Source organism: Saccopteryx leptura, chromosome 5 (genome assembly GCF_036850995.1).
Source record: "Saccopteryx leptura isolate mSacLep1 chromosome 5, mSacLep1_pri_phased_curated, whole genome shotgun sequence".
Classification (NCBI taxonomy): Eukaryota; Metazoa; Chordata; class Mammalia; order Chiroptera; family Emballonuridae; genus Saccopteryx; species Saccopteryx leptura.
This window is the reverse complement of record NC_089507.1, coordinates 89,397,749-89,413,736: the sequence shown is the minus strand read 5'-3', so window position 1 is coordinate 89,413,736 and position 15,988 is coordinate 89,397,749. Positions and strand designations below refer to the sequence as shown.

Sequence of the window (15,988 nt, the reverse complement as noted above, 5' to 3'; positions counted from 1 at the left end):
GGAAGAAGACTTTTTAAACTTTTGCCCATGAAATCATAAGGCATTCCAGATGTCTCCGAGATTCCCTCACACGGAATACATATTTCACAGACTTTGTGAGGTGTACAGGAGAAGACGAACCAGAATATAACCATATGAGGGTATTTACATCTTACACACAAGAAAGTATTTTGGAAGAGTGTAGGTTATATACTAAAAAGTGGAAAAGAATCAAATTTAAGGTTTCAGTAACAAAATAAAACCTCCTTTTAATCAAAACACTTGGCTTCAAGTTATAGTTAATTGTATTTGTTGAATATCATTAATAGATATGAAAACTGCATGTGCTGATATAATAATGCTAGTGATTGCATCAATAATGCAATAATTCAATAATGAATTTCAATTATATGGAAATAGGAGGCGAGCATATAACACAATCAACAGATCAAGTGCTATAGAAATATTTACCTGAAACCTATGTACTCTTATTAATCAATATCACTCATTAAATTTAATTTTCTAAATAAAATTTTTAAAAAGTTATATGGAAATAACCAAGAGAGTTTTCTTAAAGAATTTTTGAATTTATGAACTTACTACTGTTATGAGGTCAATATCTATTTATTCTACAGATATTATATATTTATTTGTTGAACATACTGTTGTCTATTCTTTACTTTGATTAATACCTTCAGCTTTTAACCATAGTTTTTGAATGTCTAGTTTCTGTTTAACACTTCTCAATTTTGCATTACTTTATGCCAGGGGTAGTCAACCTTTTTATACCCACCGCCCACTTTTGTATCTCTGTTAGTAGTAAAATTTTCTAACTGCCCACTGGTTCCACAGTAATGGTGATTTATAAAGTAGGGAAGTAACTTTACTTTATAAAATTTATAAAGCAGAGTTGCAGCAAGTTAAAGCATATAATAATAATTACATACCAAGTACTTTATGTCGGATTTTCGCTAAGTTTGGCAGAATAAATCTTTATAAAACAACTTCCTATAGTTAAATCTATCTTTTTATTTATACTTTGGTTGCTCAGCTACTGCCCACCAGTGGGCAGTAAGGACCAGGTTGACTACCGCTGCTTTATGCTATAGAAAAATTATTAATATTAGCAATATTCTAAAGCAAAGAATTTAATCCTGGTTATAGAAGTTTCAGGAAGTACCTGTTGAAAATTACAGGTCTGTCAGGTGACATAAAAATGTCATTGCTGATTAGAGAAAGGCAACTAATCATTTATAGAGAGAATACTGGTAACAGATTAACTAAATAAATTAGATACAGTATCAGTCCTAGAGTAGTACAATAATAATGTCAGAAGGCTAAAGTTCATTCCAAACAACACCTGTACCAGGTAGAGAGAAGTCTTTGTGGAAAAAGCATTTTTAACACTGGAAAAGGTAAGTGCCATAAAGCAAGTGAATTGGGATTCCATAACTGATTTTTTTAAAATCATATATCTGATTCAAGAGTTAAAAAAAAAAAATCTGAGTGATTAAATTGCAGCCATCACAGCTAAATAAGCTAGATGAGGTAGGGTCACCTTGAGGGACCCCAGAAATGAGTGTTTTTTTATGGGGTTGTGAGGTTCCTTCAAGGTGTTCATGTTAGGGTCTGGGTAGACTGGGGTGAGAGGCATTAGAGAACAAGAAAGACAAGAGGTACTTACTATATATAATATAGGAACTATGTAATAGAAATATGTGATAAGTAAAAATAATAAATATGAAATGAAATACTATGAAATATGAAATGTCTTTATTTCTGAATCAGTAGTTAAGCATTTTTAGCACTTGGCCAGTAGCACCAACTTATTGATCTAATGAAAATGAAAGATGACCTTATAATGCAATCAGGAACTTATGTTCTACATATAAGATTAACAATGATTTAGGGCTGTTGTAAATGGAATACAGTCTCCCAAGGTTCTCCTCCTTCCTAAATAAGCTGCACAATGTGTTGGACTTTACTTTCTTTATTGAAGAGTCAATACTTTACCATGGTGGGCCATGAAAATGATTTAATAATTGTTTTATAACAAAAATTACAAGTAGTTTTCATTTTCATCAGAATGTCGCCTGGTTGTACAAAAGGAATGGTAAACAGAAACAGAGGTTTTCTTTAACATTATTCATGTTTCATAGCAGAAATGTATTCAGGAAGTCAGGAAATGATTTTTTGCAGATGCCACTTTTGCATTCATGCAGTGGGAAGGCAGGGGAATGGGAAGGTGGAGGACAGGGTTTAAAACGCAAGAAGGGATGTTTCTTCCACTATTCTGTTCCTATGTCTCCTCCAAGAGTGAATAATTTTCAAATACTGCTGCTAGCTTTGAACACCCATTCCCAAACTAACTCATTTACCTCATTGATGAGTTAATATGCTTTATATTATTTTAATGTAATTTGGCTTTTTTTCTCACTGTCCTGTAATTCCTGCTTCCTCCTCCTTTTCTTATCTGTATTTGATTTCTCTCTCCTTTCTCATTGTACACTAGTAATATTATTTCAATTTTCCCTCCTCACTGGGATGTGTCCACTTTAGTGAACCACTCCTCCACCCTCTGGTCACTAGGAATGAGAGAAAAGCAAATTAAAGGTACTACCTGGAATGCTGTAGGCCAGGTAAGAATCTTTCCATGGGTGAGTGAGCAGAGAAGCCTACCTGCTTATGCTGATCTTCTGTTTACCCACAGCCATGGCAGACTCCAACAAGATGATCATCAACTTGGCCCTCTTTGGCATGACTCAGAGTGGAAAAAGTTCTGCTGGAAACATTCTTCTGGGAAGCACTGACTTCCCCAGCAGCTTTGCTCCATGTTCTGTGACCAAAGATTGTCGTCTGGGCCGCAGTTGTCAGCTCCATGGCTTCATGCGTCGAGGAGGGCAAGAGATAACCTTGCAGGTCCAGGTGTTGGACACTCCTGGTTATCCGCACAGCAGGCTGAGCAAGAAGCATGTGAAACAGGAGATTAAGGAGGCACTGGCACATCACTTTGGGCAAGAGGGTCTCCATCTTGCACTGCTGGTTCAGAGAGCAGACATGCCTCTCTGTGGACACGAGGCATCTTCCCCAGTCCAGATGATCCAGGTAATACAAATTGGCAATTACACTAACACCATTATTCCTATTTGGAGGCATTATCCTAAAAGAAAAGAACTATAAAAACTGGTTAAAAGAAGCTCACTCTTTCTCTTGGGCACACATGCACCTTTCCCCTCTCCTTCGCCCGGGTGTGTTCTCTCTGCCTTTTCTCTCTTCAAGGGCCCTTTGTTTGCCTCTGTAACTCATTTCCTGAGCCCATGCAGCCCAGCTGGCTCACCTTTTCTACCTATATGACTTTCTAAATAAACTCTCTCTTATAATAATAATAAAAACAACTGCTTAAGAGTGGTTTAAAACAAGACATTCAAAACAACTGCTGGTCACATCAAGTTAGTGAATATTATCTGATTTTTTTTATCAAGTCATTTTTATAATTTCCTTTAGATGTTTAGTCAGTCATTTCACAACTGGCTCATTGAAACAAAACATAAGATATTAAATTTTAGAGGTTAACTAAGTCTCAAACTCCTCAGAACTGTAAACCTGAATAAATTTGTAAATGTGACTACCAGATTATCTGTGACAGAATCAACTGGGCTCCTTGTTAAAAGTGCAGATTCATCTTAGCTCCCTGAAACAGAATCTCAAGAGTGAAGCCCACATATCTGCAGTTGCACAAGCTTTCCATATAGTTCTTAAAAATTCACATTTCAGAACTACTGAGCTAAAATACTGAGTTGTGTCCATATAACATCAAAGAGACAGTCTCTTATAGTTTACCAACAAATGGGTGTTCATTAACTTATTCAGTCATTGAACAACATATTGAATACCTGCACAGAGCTTAATGATTGGTGAATAATATATGAGGCTTACCATCAAAAAGCTTAGAGTCTGGGCCTGACCTGTGGTGGCGCAGTGGGACCTGGAACACTGAGGTTGCCGGTTCGAAACCTTGGGCTTGCCTGGTCAAGGCACATATGGAAGTTGATGCTTCCTGCTCCTCCCCCTTCTCTCTTTCTCTCTCTCTCTCTCTAAAAATCAATAAAAAAAATTAAAAATAAAAAAAAAGCATAGAGTCTGGAAGAGACAAATAGATGAACAGGTATAAGACAATGCATTAAGTGCCAAAATGGTATAACGTATGACTAGGGGAAAAGGAGACCACTGACACTTCATGGTCAACGTTCAGGAGAGATATATGCTTTATTTATGAGAAAGAAATTAGGACTTTCTGATGCTTTGATTGCCTCAAAATCTGTAGGGTTAGTCAGAAACTGCTGCATTCCAGCCTTGAGAAGACCATAGGGACCTCAGCGTGAACATAAGTGACATATGCCACCTTTGCCTTGTGGTCCATCCTTGTTGTTTGTTCATTTATTATAAGTCACTATGTTGAAGGCTTATTCAGCCAGTCTATGAGAGGAGCTGGGCAGAGGGGGTTTTGGGCATGGCCACAGCTAGAGCTGCTGGGAGTAACACCTGTGTACAGTATATATACATGAATGACCAATAATTCTTGGAAATTGAGCTGCTCCATTATATTTAATTTCTTTATTCCTTAGTCTGGGTCCACCCATATATAACTGCTAGACTTGTCTTTATTACTTGGTAGCTTCATTAAGTCACTGAGCTCAGAGATCACCTCTGTACTAGAATTTCCATGGGTGAAGTACATGGAGAATAGAGAGCAGCTATTTTCCATTTAAGAAAACTTTGTATAAATGCTACTCTTCTTTTTGTCCAACTCTGATCAGGCTGCCATAGGATCTGTTACACTTAGAAAGATTGTACACTTTGCTCTAAAGAAAGACTTTTTCCTTTTAATTACTAATGGCATAAAATTGTTTTAAATGACAGACAAAGGTTTTATTTTTCAGTAATTGTGCATGTTTCTAAAACTAAAGAAAAAAATCCCTATGTGTAATCACAAAAAAACTAGCGGAAAAAATTAGGCTGACAGAGTATAAAAAATAATCTTCATCATCCAACTCCTGAAAAATCAAGTACATGCTGGAACAAAGCAAAGAAAGAGAAAGATGATTGCAATTAAGAAACAATGTGAAATCTAAGAAAGCCCATTAACGACTCCCAAACTACTAAAGCCTGTATTTAAAACAATATTTCTGGTGAGAAATCAGTTGAGGAGGGTTGGGGGAGAACGGGCAGCTTTCCATTTGTGTAATTTTTAAACAGTTTTTAAAGTTCATTCAAAGCTGCTATTAAATAAGTATTTAGCTTCAGCTATAAATTGATGTAATTCAGTAAATTCAGTAAAACACATAAGCAAATATTTCTCAAAACTAACCTGGCTTTCTCCATATATCTCCAAATTTTTCTCTATTCAGGTTCTGTGCTGAGCCAGAAAGAGTATTTAAAAGACATACACTTTGAAAATAGATTTTTTCCCCCAGTTTTAGGATACAGAACACTATTACAATCCCTTAATTTTTTTAATTGAAGTAAATTTGATTCATGCATGTCTCTGATCTTTTTAAATGGTATCTGGCATACAGCCTTCTCTTACAGTTGCCTTCCTTAAGTTGGTGTCCAATTCAGGAGTTGAAGGCAGAGAGGCGATGGGCTAGGGCCAAATTCAGTTCCATAATGATTTTTTCAGGAATGAATATTTTCTGTCCCAAGAGGATTCAGCAGCCAAGACTAAGTAATCCTGAAGGGTGGCCCACGACCCCAGGGAGGCATTACAATCCTATTCGGAACTCCCACCATGACCTTCTGTTGAAAGTTGCCTAAGTACGGGCTGGCTGTTTATGACCTTCTTCCTGAAGGTGCCTCAGACACTGGTGGCAGCCATCTGGCTGTGCTCACAGATTGGGAGCAGCTGCAGAATGTCTGAATATTCAACAGGACCAGCAGCTGTTAGAAAGGAGAAAGGAGTTGTTCAAGTCCTCTTGTTGCAGACACACCCTGAATTCTTTTTCCCCAGGCTGATGCAAAATGCGGAACAGAACATCTGCCTTCACCCTTTTTCTTGCCTTCTAGGGGCACTGATGCCTGCCAGGGAAAGAGTCTGTAAGGCCCTTGCCCGGGAAGTGACTTCTTTCCTGTACCTCCCTGTTGTCTCCTTAAATAACTCTCTCAATTTGTGCTCCAATATTTTACAGATGCATTAAAGGCATCCAGCTGCAACAACTGAAACATTTTCCTAAATGATCCCTTTTTCTTTATTTATGCTTGGCCTTTATTAATTTACAGTAAAATGGTAGAGATGTCTGTGAGTCATTTCCCCCAAATTTGGTAAATAAAGGGAATGTTTCATTTTAACAGTATCTGAATATCATTTGACTATTTAAAAAAATCCACAAATAATGGATCAGAGCAGATATAATAAAGTCACCTTAAGGAAAGTGCTAGCATGCAGCCAAGCACTAAAAATTGAACTCTTGAACTGACTATAACCATATTCTTTCTACTATCATGGTATCATATATTATTACTGTATACGGTCAAGCTTTAAACATTTATTTTTAATATAGATTGAGCAATTTGACTATTGATGTTATAGGCGAATGTGCATACAAAGGCTCAGAGGGCCAATGCAAGCCTGGACATGCTAACGAAGATCACCAACCTAGTTGTTTGATAGAATTCAGTTAAAAAATAAGCCTGTTATAATTCTGGATATATGACTATGAATGTTACTAAGACTTCTTGGCTTTAGCTCTCCGAAACCAAACAAATTCATGATTGATTATAAAATATTCATCTAGCTTATTAGTATATTTAAATCATTAACACCAGATAGATAGTTTAAATTAACTTATCTTCCTCATGGATTTTTATGTAAAGTATCAATCACCTGTGATTATTCTTTTTGGGGGTCCATAGAGAACACATTTGGCCACTAACATGATAACTATAAAAGGGAGGTTATTTTACCTATATTAAAGAGTTCTGAGGGCTATCCTTCATAAATATAATGTGCTTGGGATTGTGCCTGACTGATTTACAGTAGGTTCACAGTAGGCTTACAGAGAATTATAATTACTGTTATTGATATTATTGTTATCATCACTATTCAGATTGAGATGGGCACCATTCAAATGAACTACTAGATAGAAGCAACATATTTTAAGTGTTAACAGAGCATGGCTTCTGGAGTAAGTTATACTTGTGTTCATGTTCCTACTTAGTTATTTCCTTGTTTTGTGACCTTGGGCATTTAACTTCTCTAAACTTCAATCTCTTCACTAATAAATTAGAAAGATAATAGTGTCTACTTTACTGGGTTACTTTTGGGATTAATGTCATATTCACACAATAGTAAATTAATTCAGGCACTAGCACATAGCAACTGTACAATAAATATGGCTATGGTCATGATTTTATTGTTAGCATTTGTCTTATCTTAAAATTAGGACAAATTATTTATAGTCTTCTTTGGGATTATCTTGCTAGGCTTCAAAAGGAAGAGTTAAATTTACATGGCCCTGAGTTATAACTACTATATAAGAACTTCCTTATTAATTTAGAAAAAAAATGGAAAGAAAATTCACTGGCTTAGTAAGGATAAGCAGAAAAGCCCCAATTCAGTGAGAAGGACACGGGCCTGGCAATCCAGGCACCTCTGTTACGGGCCCGGCCTGCCAGCAATCAGCTATGTTGCTTTGGCCAACCCATTGACAACACAAGGCCTTAATATCATAGTCTATAAAATAAGACAGTTTGGACAGATGATCTCTAAAGTTGAAAACTCTCTGATCTGATCAAATGAGGTCTTATCATTCAACTTTGGCTCTCTGAGAAGGAAACTGTACTGCTTTAAGTGAGATGAGAGTAAGGGAATAGCATAAAATATAAAGAATGGTCCTTATTGTCCTCCTGTTTAAGATAATTTTTTTCTCAGTTGATGTAATAGTTGGCTTTTTTTAAAGTTTCCCCCTAAAAAGTCCAGATGCTATGATTTCATCAACCACAAACAAATGGGGCAGGGCTGGTGAGGTCCTGGGAAAATGAGCATAATTCCTGGAAAACAAAGTTTATATCCTAACTAGTTGTCCCAAAAGGACTAGATGGACTCATACCCATTTAGCTCTCCGAAACAAATTCTCTCAAACAAATTCATGATTGATTATAAAATATTCATCTAGCTTATTAGCATATTTAAATCATTAACACCAGATAGATAATTTAAATTAACTTACCTTCCTCATGGATTTTTATGTAAAGTATCAGTCAACTGTGATTATTCTTTTTGGGGGTCCATAGAGAACACATTTGGCTACTAACATGATAACTATACAATAAGCATCACTACTTTCAAATATTCAACTATTTTCTGGCCAAAAATCAATCTAAAGATTATAAGCTAAATCAACCATTCTATTCTATTTTTGGCAGTAATTCAAAAGTACAATTTCTCTCACAGATCAGGGTATGAGTATCTTTTCATAAATAATTACCTACATGTAAAAACTTTCCAATAGTTGAACACAGGGACTCATAAGTGATATTGAGTGTACAGATCTATTTTTCATAGGTGTTTTAACTAGTTTTATGGTTTAAAGTATATGTTGGAGAAAAACGGGGAATGTGTTGCTGTTATAATACAGAAAATCAGGAACTAAATCACACTATGAAAGTTACACCATTTAATGCAATAAGTACTACAAACCTAGCAAGAGAAGAATTCTGTTATATAACTCAGGGAAGGGCCATTCATCCAAACAGTTTATTTTGCACAAAATTTTAACATAACAATGTCTTTAAAATACTCAATGACCAACATGGCCCATGTATCAACCAGTACTGAGAAGGTGGGCCTGGGAGTAGCATGGTGGGTTAAGGGCAGTAGTTTGTATTATTAACTTGTATTTCATGTTTCAATATTATGACAATCAATATAAACAGACTCACAATGTACTCGGTAAAAACCAGATCTAGTTGTAAACCTGTGAAACTTCTAGAGACAAGAATGATGAAGGATCAATAGTTGTACTTGTAGAGAAATAAAATTCCAGTACTATATAATCCCCAATAATGCTCAATTATTCTCTATACTTAGTATGTCTTTACTGTCCAATGATTTTCTTGTTTATTCCTATGTGGTAGGTATCATCACATGCCAGAAATTATTCTGACCCAATTTTTTTTACCTCCATTTTCTATCCCCACCCAAACTGGGCTAAATGCCTACCCCTCTAGCACTAGTATATTTTCTGTCACAAAACTTGCAATTACAACGAATTGTCAGTATTTTTTTTTCCTTACTGCTTCACTTCCTCAGTTCTAAGTTTAGTTAATAAACAAGAAGCACTATTTAGAAGCAAGAAATTAATCTGTCTTGTTCTACTGTGTCTCTGGAACAAAGTAGACCCTCAATAAATATTTGCAGAAAGAATAAACTACCAAGACTCTAAAGTGCTTTTAAAAGTTCAAATTTCCAGGTTCTATCCCTAAAGATTCTGATCCATTTTTAGCAAGCAGCGAGAGCAATTCTCATGTAAATAACTCAGAACTAGTTTTATTACTAGAACCTAGGTCTAATTTAGCATTTATTATATTTTTTCAACCACTTGTATTCATTTGCTAGTGTTGCTATAACTAAGTACCACTCACTAAGTGGCTTAAGCTATAGGAATGTATTGTCTCAGTCTAGAAGCTGAAATCTGAAATAGATGTTAGCAGGATTAGTTCCTTCTAAGGGCTGTCAGTAAAAGATCTGTCCAAGGAGTCTTTCCTTGTCTTATGGATGGACCATTTTGTGTTCACATGGCATTTTCCCTGTATTTGTGTCTTTGCCCAAATATCTCTGGTTTATAAGGACACCAACTATAATAAATTAGAGGTCCACCCTATGACCTTTTCTTAACTAATTATATCTGCAACAACCCTATTTCCAAATGAAGTCACATTCTGAGGTACTAGAAACTAGAACTTCAAGATATGAGACAAAAATTCAACCCATAACATCACCTTTTATTTATTCTGCCACTCTGACTTCTCTCCATAAGAGATGTGATACAATATACTGAATATATAACAAACTATGAAGAAGACTGCTAATTTTGCTATGTCATTACTAGCTAATGTGATGTTGACATTACATGTATACTTAGATTTACCCAAGAGCTATGTTCTTTAAACATGTAATATTTGTTACATGGGTTAATAAAAGTTTTGCTAATTTATGTTTTTAAAGGCATATAAGAATATGCCAATTAAAGTATCTCTTTGAAAACTCTTTTTTGTAAAGTTTAGCATCCTTTTTCTCAAATAATTATTCTCTTGTATAGAAACTTCAATTCAGATTTTCCTGAAAGTAGGCATTTTTAAACTAAAAATATACAATAATTCAATGGTGCAGACAGACATTTTGAACAGGTATAAAGAAAGATTTTGGACCTATTCCTTGAGAAAGTATCCCCGAATGCAAAATAGAAAGTGCAGACCATAGGCAAATCCATGACCATGAATTATATAACAAAAAAGAATTTCACAGGAAAGTGCATTTTGTGTACCAAAAATTAAGTTTCAAAACTGTAGACAAAAAAAAAAAAAAAAAATATATATATATATATATATATATATATATATATATATTGCCAACTACAATGAGATATCACCTTACATCTGTGAAAAGCCTTTCATCATTTAATCAACAAACAAGTGTTGGTGAAGAAGTGGAGAAAAGGGAACCCTCCTGCACCGCTGGTGGGAATGTAGACTGGTGCTGCCACTATGAAAAGTAGTATGGAGTTACACCAAAAAGTTTAAAATGGAATACTTTTTCACCCAGTAATCTCACTTCTGGGAATATATCTGAAGAAACCCAAAACACTGATACAAAAGAATAGATGCACCCCTATGTTCACTGCCCGTTATTTAACAATAGCCAATGTTTGGAAGCAGCCCAAGTGTCCATCAGTAGATGAATAGATTTTTAAAAAAACAGAAGTGTGGTACATTTACACAGTTGAATACTACTCGGGTGTAAAAAAGGGAAATTTTACCTTTTCCACAACATGAATGGACATGAGAGCATTATGCTAACTGAAATAAGCCAGTCAGAGAAAGACAATATGATTTCACTCAGATGTGGAATCGAATGAACTAACAAGCAAAACAGAGACAGACTCATAGATATAGAGCTAGCTGATAGCTGTGGGGGAGGTGCTGGGGAAGAGGGATGGAGGGCTTAAACAAAAAAAGGACAAAAGAAAAGAAAACTCACAGACAGAAAAAAAAAGAAAATATAGTTGGCAAGGTCTCTATTTTTTTTTTTATTATGAAGGTACTATTTGTGAACAGTTATATAAAAATGTATGCTCCCTAAAAATATTTATAGGAATTGGACAGGTAGCTCCGTAGATCATACATCATCTTGGTGCACCAAGATCATGGGTTCAATTCAGGTTAAGGCAGGTACAAGAAGCAACCACTAAGTGTACAACTAAATGGAACAACTAAGTGGAATGAGTTGATGCTTCTCTCTCTCTCCCTATTGCCCCTTCACTTTCTTCCTCTCTCCTTCTTTCAAATCAATGAAAAAAAATTTTAATATTTATAAAAATAATTTTTTCTCTTTGAAAAATATAAATTCTCTTTTATTAAAAAAGAAAAAACCCACTAAGCCTTTTATTTGAGATGATGGTGAGGGTTCAAATTCCAAATTAATCAAAAATATATTGAGAATTTACAATGTGCTAGAGGCTTTGACTTATATATAATGACATATCTTGCCTTCAAAGAGCTCACAGTCAAGTTATAGAGATATATGTGTAAATAAATAGCTCTGATAAAAGCCAGGCTGTATAGGAGACCATTGGTAACCATGGTCTCAAGATGTTTCTAATTTTAAATATAGTGTTCCATTATTCCTGTATTTTCATATTAAATTTACATGTCCTGAGTCTTCCTTTCACCTCCTTCCTTTCTTTTTCCTTCCTTCCTCCCTCCCTCCTTCTTTTTCCTTTTTTACTTCCTTATTTTTATTTTTAATATTATACATACCAGTCTTATATTTGTTATATATATTAAAAGTAGTTTCCCGAATTGTCTTTTAAATTTTTTAAGATTTTTTTTAAAACTAGACTTTGTACTTACCTTTCTATGGATTTGTACTTTCTATGCATTATTTGCTCCATATCATAATGGAGATAATAATAGTATCTCCCACAAAGCATCATGTTGAGTTTCAAAAGAGATAAAGATGTTAAGTGCTTAGCATAATATCTGACATGAAAGATTAGTTGATCTCCACTCTTTCTTCTAATTATTAGAGGTCCTGGTTATACTTCTAAGCATTTTATATTTTTCATGCTATTATAAACTATAGCATATTTGGAAATATTTTGGTAATGGGAGTATTTGGAATGGAGGGAATGTTATTTTACTGTCATATTGTCATGATTTCCTATAACCGGAAATATTCAGAAAAGTTAAGTGGTTATTTCTAAATGCCTTTTATAATGCACGAACATTTGCCACATGCTGTTACTTCTGCTTTATATCAGCTTATTTTCACTAATCAAACAAGAATTTATTACATAACCAACTTCCACAGATTACTAAACAAAGGAACACCAGTCTTCAGTATTTTTCTACCACATTAGAGGAAGTCATCTGATAAATTATTTTTGATCCTAGGCCTGTGAAATGAAGAGGATGAAAATCACAGTACTATTTTGTAGTTGTTCCAAATCACCAAATGCATCTTGATCTTAGCTTTCCATTACATGTCATCTGATTAATAGACTATAACCAGATTATCTAATTATAGATGCATAGGAAATGGTTTTAGATATGATAATAGCATATTTCTACAAAAAAAATTTTTTTTGAATAGTAGAACAATTCTCTTGGAAAGGTATTTTGACTTAAAAGAATTCAATGGTTCTAACAGATTAAAATATAAATGACTGCTGAATTTTGTGACTGTAAATACAGTAGTTTCCCCTTAGCCACAGGATATATATATATTCCAAGACCCCCAGTGGATGCCTGAAACCAAACTTTATATATGCTATGTTTTCTTTTTCTATACATACATACCCATGATAAGGTTTAATTTGTAAATTAGGCACAGTAAAAAGTGAACAACTGCTACTAATAAAATAGAGCATTTATAACAATACACTGTAATAATGTGAATTTGGTCTCTCCCTCAAAATATCTTATTGTACTGTACTCGCCTTTCTTCTTGTGATGACATGACAGGACAAGATGCCTCCATGATGGGATGAAGTGAGGTGGATGGTGTAGATCTTTTCAGACCAGTACTGATCATGGGTAACTGCACTGTGGAACTGAAACTACGGATAATAGGGGAGAGCTATATATATCATATGCAGCATTGATAATAATACAGTGTGTCCGTAAAGTCACGGTGCACTTTTGACCAGTCACAGGAAAGCAGCAAAAGATGATAGAAATATGAAATCTGCACCAAATAAAAGGAAAACCCTCCCAGTTTCTGTAGGATGATGTGGCAGCATGTGCGCGTGCGCAGATGATGACATAACACCATGTATACAGCGGAGCAGCCCATGGCCAGTCGAGATGTGGATGGTACAGAGGAAAGTTCAGTGTGTTCTGTGGCTCGCTAAATTCAAATCCATGACCAAAGTGCAATGTGAATATCAGCGCGTTTATAATGAAGAGCCACCACATAGGAATAACATTACTCGGTGGGATAAGCAGTTGAAGGAAACCAGCAGTTTGGTGGAGAAACCCCGTTCTGGTTCTGGTAGGCCATCAGTCAGTGACGGGTCTGTAGAGGCTATACGGGATAACTACCTAAGGAGCCCTAAAAAATCTGTGCGTGAGCCCACATCGAACTGCACTGAATAGGTATGAAACCAGGAGAGTTTTCCTTTTATTTGGTGCAGATTTCACATTTCTATCGTCTTTTGTTGCTTTCCTGTGACCGGTCTAAAGTGTGACTTTATGGACACACTATATTCAGTTTTGAGGATGTGTATACTTTAATTATAACAGTAAAGTAGAATAGAGAACTAAAGCTTTTCTTTAGAAAACCCGCACATCTTTCTCCACTTGCTTACATTATTTGGCCCTATCTTCACTTCCAATTACATATTTCAGCTTTTAGAAACATAATGACATATGGACATATTGACTGTCTATGTTGAACCATAATAACTTCTTTGTTTTTGTTTTTGAGGAATATATTTCAAGGAAAATAGTCATTTAACTTCTTTCTTTCAGGAACTTCTGGGACATGCTTGGAAGAATTATACTGCCATCCTTTTCACCCATGCAGAAAAGATAGAAGAGGCAGGGTTCAGTGAAGATGAATACTTACATGAGGCCTCCGATACATTGCTAACCCTACTAAATTCTCTTCAGCACAGATCTATTTTCCTGTATAGAAAAGGAAACTCTCTTAATGAGCAAAGAATAAAAGTCTTAGAGAGAATCATGGAATTTATAAGAGAAAATTGTTACCAAGTTCTTACCTTTAAATAAAAGTTAAATAAAGGAGCGTTAGGTTTTCATGTCAGAAACCTAGTTTCAAAAGTGCCTTTTGTTAGAATGGCTGTGGACTGTGAGCATTCCCATATCCTGTTAGTGAGGGTGTACACTGGTATAATCTCTATGAAAATTATCCAAATGTCCATTAACAGTAGTATAGATAAACAAATTGTGCTATTTCACACAGTAGAACGTTATATGGTAATGCAAATGAACAAACTACAACTGCATGTAACAATATCAGTGAATTGCCCAAACATAATGTTGAAAGCAAGAAACCAAACATACTCCATAAACATAACAAACTTCATTTGCAACAACATTTGAGTACCTTTTCCTACGTATTCTTGTCCTTGGTTGGTGTTTGCATCTTAAACACCTATTGCTAATAACAGTTTAATACATGTGTATTTTACTGTTAACTAAATGTGCATTTCCCACACTACTATGGAATTGGAGTATCTATTTGTAAGCATGCTGGTCAATTAGATTTGCTCTTCTATGAATTGCCTCTTTGCATTCTTTTGCCCTTTTTATCATTTTTCTATCAGATTACTTCTCACAAAGATTCTTTCCTTGACCAAAACTTTAAACAGGCTCCTGAGCCTTCTCCTAGGCCCATCTGACCTTGCAAAATCCAGTTTTAGCAAGGACCCTGCTATGTCAGTTTAACCAGAGTTCTCTGCCTTTGTTTTTCTCACAGGGTTCCTCACCGTCTATTATCCCTTAGGGCAGGGGTAGTCAACCTTTTTATACCTACCGCCTACTTTTGTATCCCTGTTAGTAGTAAAATTTTCTAACTGCCCACTGGTTCCACAGTAATGGTGATTTATAAAGTAGGAAAGTAACTTTACTTTATAAAATTTATAAAGCAGAGTTACAGCAAGTTAAAGCATATAATAATGATTACTTACCAAATACTTTATGTTGGATTTTCGCTAAGTTTGGCAGAATAAATCTTTATAAAACAACTTCCTATAGTTAAATCTATCTTTTTATTTATACTTTGGTTGCTCCGCTACTGCCTACCATGAAAGTTGGAATGCCCACTAGTGGGCAGTAGGGACCAGGTTGACTACCACTGCCCCAGGTGATATCTGATCACCTTGTGGTGTCTTCAGCAAAGATCTATTAGGTAGGTTTGGCCAGATTTTCCATGACCTTTGATACTTCCTCTTAGTAACTATCCATCCACAGATCAACTCCCTCCGTTTCTTGACTCTAAATTCCTACTTGCCCATGCTGTATTCAGAGTTGGGCCCAATCTTTCTCTCCACTGTAAAATCCCATTGTGGCTTCTACACCTACCTCAGTGGAACTGAATTATCATCAGGTCTGCCTTACCAACTTTAACAAGAATCATTGAATATTTTTTTCTTTAACACCTCCTGCCTGCCAAAGAGTTCTTCTATTTGTTCTTCACAATTCAATTTTTTTCAATTCTATTTTTTATCCTTAACTTTGTTTATAGTAACTTTTGCCAAATTAAATTTGT

At 35.3% G+C, this 15,988-nt stretch overlaps 1 protein-coding gene across 3 annotated transcripts; it reads left to right on the top strand.

Moving 5' to 3' along the window:
* Positions 1–1,320: 1,320 nt before the first annotated feature.
* On the top strand, positions 1,321–14,541 carry GIMD1 (GIMAP family P-loop NTPase domain containing 1). 3 transcript variants are annotated; one of them, XM_066385894.1, is made up of 3 exons: positions 1,321–1,394; positions 2,690–3,084; positions 14,227–14,541. In XM_066385894.1, the coding sequence occupies exons 2-3, from the start codon at positions 2,692–2,694 to the stop codon at positions 14,485–14,487; spliced, it is 654 nt and encodes a 217-aa protein (XP_066241991.1). In that variant the 5' UTR covers positions 1,321–1,394; positions 2,690–2,691; the 3' UTR covers positions 14,488–14,541. The 3 variants fall into 3 exon arrangements, with proteins under 3 accessions (XP_066241991.1, XP_066241992.1, XP_066241990.1); XM_066385895.1 differs by lacking the exon at positions 1,321–1,394 and adding an exon at positions 2,062–2,618; XM_066385893.1 differs by lacking the exon at positions 1,321–1,394 and having other exon boundaries at positions 2,633–3,084.
* The last annotated feature ends 1,447 nt before the right edge of the window (positions 14,542–15,988 follow it).